The following is a 12580-nucleotide window of genomic DNA, read 5'->3' on the forward strand; positions in this document are numbered from 1 at the left end:
AATGAAACTTGTACAACAAGGAGGCTGGAAGAAGAAGACCAATTAGAAAGTCACTGAAATCATTCAAATAACACAGGTGAGAAATCTGAATTGAGGCAATTTTACTTTTATTTTATGCAATGCTTAGTGAAGAAATTGTGATTAAAGAGAGGGAAAAGAAAACAATATGTCAAGAATGTCTTTTTTCCATAGTTTACCTGGGAGTTGGAGTCTGGGAATCTTTCACTTTGAGTAAAATCACAGAGTCTGATCCTAAAAAAACAACAACAACAAAACAGAACAGTATATCATTATTAAAAAAATTCTACCCAGTCATACACTCTAGGTGTCTATAGTTTAAGTTCCCATACTTCAATATATTCTATTTTCATAAAAATAAAGAAGCACAAGGACAAAGGGAAGATGAAAGAGAAAAAGAGGCAGGTCCATCTTCACTGAGTCAGAAATAGGGCTTATGAAGAGCCTGCCTCACAGTCGCTCTAAAAATACAAGTATATGTGCCCCTCATCATTTACTCCTGGGCTGTGCTTGATTCCTATGCTGCTTTTTTCTGTTTCTGGGGAATAAGAATAAGCCAAGATTTCTCAAAAGTCTTTAAGGTGAAAGAGGGGATGGGGAGGCAGAAAGACAGACAAATAGCTATAGAAGTAGCAGGGTCTAAAAAGCACAAATTCTAGCATTTATTTTGTGTTATTGATAAAGGCAGGAATCATGTCCTTCTAATCTAAATGACTGGAACCACATTTAAAATATTTATTAAGTCGTACAAGGAAAGTAATGAAACATTCAGTGTACTATAGCATACATATTTGTTTCAGTTTAGTTGTAGCTAAGTATTTGTCATACAATGTATGTTTCTGAGGTTAAAGGCTTGTTTTAAATGGTAGTTCCCAGTAAATCATCTCATAAAGTTTTATAAAGGTTTCCTTGAATATGTGTAGCCATATAGTGATGCCACTCTTTTCATCCCCAAGTAAAAATTTTAAGAAAGTGAGAAATATCTTAAAAAAAAAAAAAACTTAAGGAAGAAAAAGCCTTAGAGATTGATCTATCAAAAGATCCCTAATGTCTAACCACTTAACCTAAAACTTGTTTTAAGTTATATACCTAAACACATACTATCATAAATACACATAACACACACCTAAAGAAGGGGAAAACTAAGCAAAGAAAATCATCATAGGAAACTTTAATTAACTGCAGTGCTAAGTATCTGGATTTTTGGTTAGCTGAAAGTTAAGGAGAAAACTTTTTGTTTCCAAAATTTGCTGATGACCATTCTAAAATGCATAAACCTACTATACAGGTTTTCTAAGTATTGCCTGGTTAAGAACTTTTACTTCAACACTTAATTGATGTTCCAAAACTCTAGGAACTTCAGAGTACTTAATGTTCATTGAAAAGTACTAGAAACAGAGAAAGTACTGAAGTAGTTGGGATGACTGTACTCTGACTCGAGACACTGCTCAGGAAGTTAATCTTCTAAATAAAATATTGTATGAGACCATTTGCATCTCCATGCAAGAAAAAAAGTAAGTTATTTATAGGTTTAGTTTATTTGTGGTATGGCTAACTGAATTATATATATTTAAAATATTTCATATGTTAATTAAGTTACATGCACATTATAACCCTGCAATTCCCATAGATCCCATAAACAGTTAATTGGGTATTATTACTGAAAATATGGTTATATGAAACCATTTTTACCTTCCGATTGTGTATTTGAAGCTGGTAAGTTATCTGGCTGATGTAGAAGAGAGTGGTGATGTTGGGGTTGATGGAGAGGATCAGAATCTTTGGATCCAAATGCAACATCTGGGGCATATGATGATAGGGAATACACACTGTGGGACACTTGTTCCTGGGTAGTTAAAATGCTGGCAGATCCAGATGATGAAGTATCAGAGCCAATAATCTGAGCTGCACAAGAGCTTCCATTTTTAAAAAGTGGGTCTTTCAAAGTATTCTTATTGGAACTAAGACATCGGGACCTAGCAAGAGGAGAATATAGTTTCGATTTCAAATAACAAAGTATAGAATTAATTTCATTTGATATATGTTTCTGGGACTTACAGGTGTAAAGGAAAATGTGTGGTGGGTTTGGCTACAGAAAATTGTTTCCCTGTGACCATCTGTAGCAGCTGTCTGTAAATCTCTCTTTCTTCTTCTTGGACTGTCTAGAGGAAAAAAAAAAAGAAGAAGAAATCTTAAACACATCCAATAAGACAAATTTTTTTCAAAGCAGCATCTAAATTCCCAGAAGCTCTGCCAAAGTTCAGGCAGAATCCCTCAAGATAGTTAAGAATTAGCATTACGGATATCTAGAAAATTATAACAGGAGTTAAATGGAATAAATATGGGATAGTATATTTTGGAAAATTATGGGGCATATATGTAAATAATAGTGCAGAGAAGCTATAGGATATGAAAGCAGAAGGCCAGTAGGCAATCACTTTTGAGTCAACTGAGTCAGTCCTAGAAACAAAACATTTGAAACAAAACATCCTCTCAATTAGGATTCCAACAAACCCCATAATTCCTGACATCTACTTAAAAAAATCACAAGGAAGCAACCAGAATAGCCAAGATGAGAGTGGGATACCTTGCTGTTTTCTATCCTGTTCAGTTTTTAACAGTATAAGCATTTTCCAGAGATGGTTTTTGTCTCAAATATTTATTCTTTTTTCCTAAACCCCAATACTAAATTTAGGGAAAAGAACACACTCCATAACATTCATTCATTCATTTATTGACTTGAATACCTACTAAGCACTAGAGATATTGCACTGAACAAAATAATATTCTTGTCCTTGTGGAGTTTATATTACAGTTAATTAAGGACTGGCAAATGAGACTAATCAAACAGTATGACAAAATTAAAGATAAGGAAACAGAAAGTGATGGAGGGGAAACATCAGGAACAGGTAAGACCCCACTAAAAAGGTGATATTTCAACAGAAACCTACATCAAGGGAAGAGGTAAGTCATAGAAATTTATAAAAGACTATTCCAGATAGCAAATACAAAGTCCCTGAAACAGGTATGTGCCTGTTGTTTTCAAGGAAAAGTAAGGTCAGTGTGAATCAGAAGAGCAGCAAGAAATGAGGTCACTTAGCAGAGAACCAGATTACATAAGGACTTGTAACCATAGTAAAGCATCTATTCTATACTCATCCACAGAAACAATGGGAAGCATTCACTAAATAATATACTCTGGTACTTTAAAAAATCTTATATTCAGTTTAATATAACCACCAATCTTCATGAAATAATTTTAATACTTTGTGCCAGGGCTAGCAGCATCCTGCATTGTGACATTTCAATATGTGTAGACACATTTTGTTAAAATCAGAATGTTTTGTTAAGCAACTGTCTATGTAAAGGCAAACAGACACTAAGTTTTCTCTTCTTGATCACTGTTTCCTGCATAGTAAATTTCAATTACATTGTCACTATAATGTTACTAGTCTAACAAGATTCACCTTGAACTATGAGGCATGAAGACTCATTATGAAAAAGGGCTATCCTTAAATTTGAATAGATGAGTATTAAGAAAATAAGTAGAGGGGTGCCTAGGTGGCTCAGTCAATTGAGCTTCCAACTTTGGCTCAGGTCATGATCTCATGGTTTGTGAGTTCGAGCCCCATGTCGGGCTCTGTGCTGACAGCTAGCTCAGAGCCTGAAGCCTTTTCAGATTCTGTGTCTCCCTCTCTCTCTGACCCTCCCTTGCTCATGCTGTCTCTTTCTCTCTCTCTCTCTCTCAGAAATAAATAAAACATTAAAATTTTTTTAAAAAAAGAAAAGAAGTAGAATTGGTTGAGCATTTGGTGGAAAAATAAATTGCAGGGGGAAAAACAAATTGCAATTTTCTATATGAAGAAAATAAAACTCCATTATTTTATCCTTTATACATTAATACTGTATTTAATATAATGACAGTCCTCTTTCCTAGTGTTTGTGAAGAAACTGTCTATAGTATTGGGCAGGCACTTCAGTGACAGCACAAAAATTATAATGTAGAGAAAGACCACTAGCAGGTATACATTAATATCAATGGCCAAATCTGTAGTTTTCAGCTATTCTACTGGGGAGGCCATGAGTATCTGAGATAAATTTAAAAACTATAATTAAAATAAATGCCTTTTTATTAAAACCTAGATTTGTGATCATAAAAGTTCTTTACGTAGCCAGTTCGAAGAATGAAGCATCATTACAATTGTTGAGGTTGTAAGAGATTGACAACCAACTTCATAGTGATCTATATACAGGAAAACTGTGTTATGTGGAACTTTCATGACTGAAATTTTTCAATACCTCCCAATGTAAATTTTGACTCCACTTTCTCACTACACCAAATAAACTAATTCATAATCCACAATAAAATGGGGTTAACATGTTTTCAGGAGTGGTAAAATGGATGGTATGAAGGGAAATCAGAAGAATACCACCACCTAGGTCATGGAAATTAACTTTTTTAAAAATTATTTTTAAATTTTATTTATTTTGAGAGAGAGAGAGAGCACATGCATGTAAGTAGGGAGGGACAGAGGGAGAGCGAGAGAGAGAGGGAGAGGGAGAGAGAGGGAGAGGGAGAGAGAGAGAGAGAGAGAGACAGAATCTCAAGCAGGCTCCGTACTGTCAATACAGAGCCCAATGTGCTGAACCTGGACACTCTACCGACTGAGCCACCCAAGCACCCCTAACTCTTTAATTAATCAATCATTTTAGTTCATTTCCACTTCCTTACAGAACTAGATTTTAAAAAGCTTTGACTGCATTATCACATCATAGGAAGGAAAATAAAGCAGATAAGCTGGTGTAATAGGTTACCCTGCATACCAAGAGATGTAAAGAAACATCCTCATCCCATGAAGACTTCAAGAGCGCACTGAGAACAGTGAAATAGAAAAGATCTTTGTTTGTGGTACCCTATAGACTTCAACCCTAAAAAGTTAAAAATGCTTCTCTCCTCCCTTCTATCACATAGCAAAATGGTTTCATAGAATAAATTTTTATACTTATAAATAAAACATGAAGAACCAGAGTGCCATTAAGTGACTCAACTAGATTAATTCAATGTAAGAACTGATTTTTAAAAATCAATTAAACACACACAACTCACCCACAAATCATTTTCCCCAGTACATGTATCGTCAAAGAAAAGCTTCTGTCTAAACCTGAACAACCTCACAGTCATTAGACAACATAAAATGGATAGGAATAGATGTTCTGTATTCCAAACAATTATCTAAGGTCTCTTTAAACCTCTAAATGATAATTTAGAGGTCACAAGAATTTATCTTTTATTTAGAACCATTTCAGACAAAGAGAAGATAGTCGAGGCAACTCTCAAAAGAACATATGTGTAATACCTGGCTTCACCAAAATAAAATGCAAAAAGGGGAGTCACTTGAAACTTCAAACACAATTCTTTTTTGGAGCATCTGGTACTATAAAGTAAAAGAAAACATCTTTCTCCGTATATTACTTATTAAACTATTTCTACTGAGTAAGCAAATTATTAAATTAAGAGGAAAGGAAGTAATAATAGGTAACATGTTAAAATAAAAGAAGCTGGATAATACGTGTTAAACCTAATAAAGGACCAAGGAAAGTCTCAAATAGCATAAAGGTAATTAAAGTGTTGGATTCTATTTTGAAAATATGTGACAGATTCTTGTATTTAGATGCTTCTGTAAGAGGCTGTATCAAAGAACTGAACTGTCTATAAAATTATAAAAATTTAACAGAGAACACAAAATAAATTTTAGGAAACTAACACAACTTTTTATTACAAATTACTCAAAAAACTTCATAAATATTCCAATTTTGATTATGTTTAAAGTAAAAGCTTTATACTATATAAATCTCAACTATCAAAGTATATAATTTAACAACCTTCTGTTTTTAAGTCCAAAATTCTTGGTTATAACAAAATTGTAGAGGCACCTGGGTGGCTCAGTCAGTTAAGTGTCCGACTCTCAAGTTCAGCTCAGGTCACAATCTCACGATTCAAGGGTTCGAGCCCCGCATCTGGTACATCTAGTACAGAGCCTGCCTGGGACTCAATCTTCCTCTCTCTCTACCCCTTCTCTGCTCTCTCTCAAAAAATAAATAAACATATTTTTAAAAGCTTTAAAAAATCCAGAATTGTAAAGTGTTTCAGATTTTTTTATGAATAAAAACATCAGTGTTGTCCATTAAGGAAATCCAACATCTTAAAAGGTTTGTCAAGATGTTGCAGAGAAGGATGTCTGGAAGCAACATACCAGTGAAAGGAAACTATATGTGTTTTTACCATTTTACATTTTTATTGTCCCTAGTATTTTCTCTTTCCCAAACAGAAATTCATATCCTCTAAACAATGTTAACAGAACTCTCAGTTAAAACGGAAGTACTCTACACTGTCCAGTATGGTAGCCACTAGCAATATGTGGCTAATGAGTACTTGAAATGCAGCTAGTATGACTGAGAAACTAAATTTTAACTTATATTTGTATATATTTATATTACATATATAAATTATAATTTAATCTGAATTTCAGTAGTGCATATGGCTAGTGGTTACCCTATTCATACAGTTCTTTAATGATATCCTTGAATAAGCCATCAGCCAAGTGGCGGTCTAGTCATTACTAACATATTTCCAAATTCTTCTTTATGTATTCTTTTTAATTAATTTTTTTAATGTTTTATTTATTTCTGAGAGAGAGAGACAGCGTGAGCAGGGGAGGGTCAGAGAGAGACAGAGACACAGAATCCCAAACAGGCTCCAGACTCTGAGCTGTCAGCACAGAGCCCAACACGGAGCTTGAACCCACGAACCGTGAGATCATGACCTGAGCCAAAGTCAGATGCTTAACCGACTGAGCCACCCAGGCACCCCTATGTATTCTTTTTAAACTCCTACTGTAAGACTGAACAGTTCAGTGGTTAATATCATGTTAATTTCATAGATGGCTTTATATTCCTGAAGGTAATAAATAAATCCAGCAGTAAGATTAACATAGAATTTTCCTTTCTTAATATAAGCAGCTGCATCTCCCTTGGTAATCCCAACATTTCCATGGAAGATGATTTTTCCTTCAGTTTGTAAGCTCCATCAGTAAATTCTTTATTCCCAAGGGAAGAAAAAGAATTGTATTTTAATCTAGATTATCTGTACTATCCAAGATTAAATATCTGAATAATCTGTTGATAGTGTGATTTAATAGAATTTGTTCCAATATTTTATCTTATTCATATTATATGGGTAATTCCATATTCCTGTACTACAAGTGACTCGATTTTCATACCAGAATATAGACCTAAAAACAACTGAGACAAAATTTTTTGCATCTCGTTTCACAGAATAAATTCAATCCTTGGCATCTTGATACTGCAGAAGGAAGAGAAACTCCACCTTCATGTCCTCCACTGGCTCAGCCTGGACACTGGCCTAGAGGGTTGGTTGGAAGGATAAAATTATTCACCTAGCCCAAGTCCTCAGGCTGGAGGTAGAGGTGAAAGGAGGAAGGGCTGAGCGGTCCAAAGGACTGGTTAGCTGTGGGTGAATGGTGGGATTATAATGAAAACAGATAGTCTTAAGGATCCTAGTGATCTCAGAAGCAGCCACATGGGGCAGGGGAGGGCTGGGAGGCCAGTATCCAGCTGCCATGCTCAACAAGTCTCTCTGTACCTCATAGGCTGCCTATGATCCAGCACAAGCACAACCCCAGTAATTAAAAAATATGTATGTAATAACTAATATATACATGGTACTAAATTCAATAGTACAAAAGTGAAAAATAAATCTCACTCTTGTGTTGCTCAGCTCTTATCACCAAAGGCAACTGCTGCCTGTTTCTTATCTATCCTTTCCCTACTAAATATGACTTACTAGTTCTGCCACCCTCTGCTTGAATATTTTAGATTCAATACAAACTTAAAGCCAAAAAATGCACAGCATTTTTACTAACCATGTCACAAATAATCAAGTTTTGCCACTTAAACGAGATTCATTAACAAACTAATTATTTAGCACATAATGTTGTATTCTTGACTCCCCAGTCTGTAAGCTCCAATGGGCTGGAACTGTACCAATGTGTAACACCATGCATACCAGACTAGACTCGAGAAGACCTGGGTTGTAGGCTGACCATTTACTAACTGTGTTGCCTCTGACCCTTACTCTCCTAATGTGTAAAATGTGGCTATCACTTCCTCTCTATTTCCCAGGATTAAAATGATTCAACACAGTAATATGGTATTTAACAGGTACAAGCACATTTCCTACCACATAAATTATATGCTATACAATATTTACAGAATTGAATTTTTCCTTTAGGCTTACTGAATGCATGTAACAATGAAAGTGTCAACAAAACATCTTTATTTTGGGGAATATCTATGATCTCAAAGATCTTCTTACTCATAATGAAGGGCTTGTAAATTATTTAGCTGGCTTCTTGATTTTCCTTTTATACTGAGGGAAAATTGTCCTAATAAGAAATAAGGGCAGGTATTTTATCAAACCCAGCAGGGTTAACAGTTTTGCCATATGAAACAACAGTTAAGAAAGGATCCAAAAAAGAGAAAACGAGATAGTTTGATGTATGAGAACTCATTTAGAAATTACTGAAAATTAAATCTGCTGCCCAAGAGGAATAGAGACGATGGTAAGAAAAATAATGAAGTCCTGATAAAATCTCTAATTACTTTAGCACAGATGATGGCACTCAAAAAATTAAGAAACAAAAAGCAGAGAAAGGAATGGTGAGTAAACATCTGAATCAGAAGAACAAACGGCTGAATACAAGGAAAGAGTCTAACCTTTAGCAGCGTTTGTTGCAGGTTTTCCTTACCTCTTCTGCTGTACTAACATGTCGCCTCTGAGTTTTCTTGGGGCTCAAGAGGTTTCGGCGACATGAACCACTCCAAGATGGACTTGGAACAGGCTTAATAGGAAAAGATTTTTCGTATGCAGACACATGGCAGTGATAGTTTGACTTTCCTGTAAAAGTGTTTGATAATCCACTAAAAAAAAAAAAAAAGTTTGTAAGAAAAAACAGCAAGAAAATCCAACTTAATGATTTTCACTTTCAAGAAATACCAAAAAGAAAACGTCAACAGGTAGAATGATGGATGTACCATTTGAGGGACATAGACAAGAAATAATGCATGGGTTGCTGCATCAGGTTCTGCCACTTAAGAAGTCCTAGATTCCTACACTACATAATTATCAAATGTCTAAAACTGCATTTCTTAACTTTACAGTTCCTTTGGTCAGGAACTGTATGGTTATGACAAAAAGTGTATCAGGTTAGACTTTTCCAGAAAACTTGGGTTCTACATATCTTACACTTTCTATTTAGCTGCTGCAGCCTCCTCCCTCAAGCCCTTTGTAGGGAATTATTTATGCAAAGATGGATAAAGCGAAAGCCTCTCAAAGAAGCTTTTAAACTCAATTTTAAAATTTCCTAAAAAACCAACAGAGGGCTCCCATCCTTCATTAAAAACAACCAGAAGGCTTTCTTTTAGGCTGTATTGCTCTCTGCCAATTCTCCTTCTGGCCTATTTACCTCCTCTGAAGGAGAATTTTGTTTTTGTTTCTTTAAACAGTTTGTGCTCCCAAATAAAGGAAAAAACTGGCAGGAAAAATGTTTTTGTGAACTTAAAGCTCAGTTTTATCTCTAAGATTTGATTAATATCTTAAAGTTTTTTCTATGTGATCTTTTTCATCTATTATTACCCAGCAAGTATAAGGTACTTGCTCTTAGCATACTGAATTTTCTTTTCCTTTTTTTTTTTTTTTTGCTGAGGATGCAGAATACACAGCTGACTAAACTGAATTCAATGAAAACAACTCTTTAAATCAGTACAATTAGTCTGGATTCAAATGAAATCAGACTACAACTAAAGAAAATAAAAAAGCACTTACATGTTCTCTCAAAAGGAAAAAAAGAAACAAGTCAAGAAACAGCCTCTTAATTATACAGAACAAACAGATGCTTATCTTAGGGGAGGTGGTGGGGGAATGGGTGAAATAGGTAATGGGGATTAAGGAATGCACTCCTGATGAGCACTGGATGCTGTATGGAAGTGCTGAATCACTATACTGTATGCCTGAAACTGACATAACACTATATGTCAACTGGAATTAAAAACTTAAAAAAAAAAAAGCACTTACATGCTCTGCTTTTAACTCTTCAAATTATAATGATTTCTATGTGTGTTAGAGTGTGGGAAAGGAACAAGGACTCAGAATTTTGGGAACAGGCTTATTTCTTTAGGAAGAGTAGATGTAGCTACAAAAAAGGACGATATAATTTGCTTGGTGAAGATATAATGAATTCCCCACAATGTCTTCTATATTGATGCTTCCTAAAGGGTGTGTGTGTTTAATGCAAAAGCTTTTTTTCCAAACAAACAAACAAACAAAAAAAACAGTGGGAGGGCATCTTGCAATGCCAGAAAGCAAGGATGCTTCCAACAATTAATGAGGTTGGGCAAGACACAGCAGTTAGCTTGAAAGAACTCCCACTGGATAGAGCTGTGAGAATGTGAACATTACAAGAATAATGATGGTAGCAGACTGAAACACATTGAACCTATAATGACCTTAAAAAGAAAATAAAAATTCCTCTCAACCACAAAAAGTAGCTATTAAAAAAAACACAAAACTCACACTGAAAATTGGTAATGGAAAAGATCTAATCATATATCCTGCCTTCCCAGTAGATACATCTTAGAGTAACCAAACAACCATATCTACTGAGGAAAAAAAGCTCTCCTTCATAGCAGAGTGACAATAAGTATAGAAGAAATAATAACATAGGAAAAGTATTATTTCATTAAGTCTAATAAAATTATTATCAAGTCAAAGAAGGTCAAAAGATACAAACTTCTGAGTTCTAAAATAAGTAAGTCTTGGGGATGTAACATACAGCCTGGTGACTATAATTAATAATACCGTATAGCATATTTAAAAGTTGTTTAGAGTAGGTCTTAAAAGTTCTTATCATAAGAAAAAATAATTTTTTAACTATGTATGGTGATAAATGTTAAGTAGACTTACTATGATGATCATTTTGCAATAAATACAATTACTGAATCATTATGTTTATATACCTGAAATTAATGGAATATGTCAATTATACCTCAATTTTTAAAAATTATCAGGTAATGGTTATCAATTGATATGAATAACTATTAGGCTGATGTAAAACTAGTCATTGATATAAACACCAAAGTAACATCGTTTACATCAATTATATTCTAATCACAAGGGAGGAAAAACCTAACTGTACAAAAGGACCAGATTGTTATCTTCCTAATCCAGAAGTCAATCGAGTATCACTAATGACAAGAGAACCAGATTTAAAGTTTTTCTATGTGATATAACACATCACCAGCTTTTATTGAAGACAAAAATCTAATTTACAAAAAAATACAGAGGATAGATGACAAAATAATAAGGAAGAAACCTGTTGAATCCAAAGAGTGGAACATTATGTATAAAAGTCACGTCATAAGAAAAAAGAGGCTGTTCTAGATTGTAAGAGACTTAAAGGCAATAACCACGGGATGCAATCCTAGATTATATACTGGTTTGGACAAACTAGCCATAAAGGATATTTTGGGTCAATTAGGAAAACTTAAGTACAATTTAGTGTATAAGACAAAATTTACTAAATGGAAAAGATGTAATTGACTTAAAAAGCAGATTATTAAGAGATGCACAGTATGAATTCATGTTTGAAAAAATGTGTATAAATGCAGAGGAAAACATCTGGAAGGAAATGTGCTAAGATACTACAGAGGTGATCTCTAACTGGTGGAAACATGATGTTTTTATTTTTCATTTTTACCTATCTGCATTTTCTGATTTTTTACAAAGCAAATGTACTCGTTTCTATAATAATGTTATTTTTTTAAAATAACAGTATAGCCTTACTGAGTAAAAAAAGCAACTTGCCAAATGATACATAGAGAAAATCTTTAATGAAGACAAAATAACATTATACATTTCATAGTACACATGCATATATCTCATGCTATATAAGAGCAAAAGATTAACAAACATAGGGAAAGGTTTGAAAGGAAATATACCAAGGGGAGGGGAATAAGATTGTAAGGAATAAGATTGTGGTCAAGGAATCTTCAGTTTTACTGACAATGTTTTAATTTTTACAGTGTGAATGTATTAATGAATTCTTGTGTCACTAAAAAAAAAAATGAGTAGGGAAGACTAGCCTTGAGAGTACTGACATGTTTCCAGAGTCCGTGTGCTGATAATCATAAAGTAAAAGCCATCTCATTTGTTTCTATCAACACCAGAAAGCTTAGTTTTGACTAAGCAGGAAATTAAATGATCCCACATTCCTAAAATCCATCACCAGAGTAAAATTTAATAAGTCATAAATACTATTTTAAAAAAGAAGTATTTTACTAATAAAGTTCTTGAGGGAAAACTTTCTAAGCCAAACTTCATCTGTCTTTAATACTGTATATAAGCTTAGTGAGGAAATAGGTAGTGCTTGTGAAATTGGGCTGAAAAGGATAAAGCTCTAAGGCCATGAGATGCAGAACTTCTCTG

At 34.2% G+C, this 12580-nt stretch overlaps 1 protein-coding gene across 2 annotated transcripts in view; it reads right to left on the bottom strand.

Annotated features, from left to right (window-relative positions):
* SENP1 (SUMO specific peptidase 1) overlaps positions 1 to 12580 on the bottom strand; it is a 50824-nt gene that overhangs the window by 25322 nt on the left and 12922 nt on the right. For both annotated transcript variants that reach the window (XM_077753267.1, XM_077753266.1), the window contains 4 exons: positions 8847 to 9018; positions 2077 to 2180; positions 1711 to 1994; positions 198 to 252 (listed from right to left, as the gene is read on the bottom strand). In XM_077753267.1, coding sequence (XP_077609393.1) covers positions 198 to 252; positions 1711 to 1994; positions 2077 to 2180; positions 8847 to 9018 — 615 coding nt within the window. The remainder of the gene's footprint in view (positions 1 to 197; positions 253 to 1710; positions 1995 to 2076; positions 2181 to 8846; positions 9019 to 12580) is intronic.

This window comes from Crocuta crocuta, unplaced genomic scaffold, assembly GCF_008692635.1.
Source record: "Crocuta crocuta isolate KB4526 unplaced genomic scaffold, BGI_CrCroc_1.0 scaffold30, whole genome shotgun sequence".
NCBI lineage: Eukaryota > Metazoa > Chordata > Mammalia > Carnivora > Hyaenidae > Crocuta > Crocuta crocuta.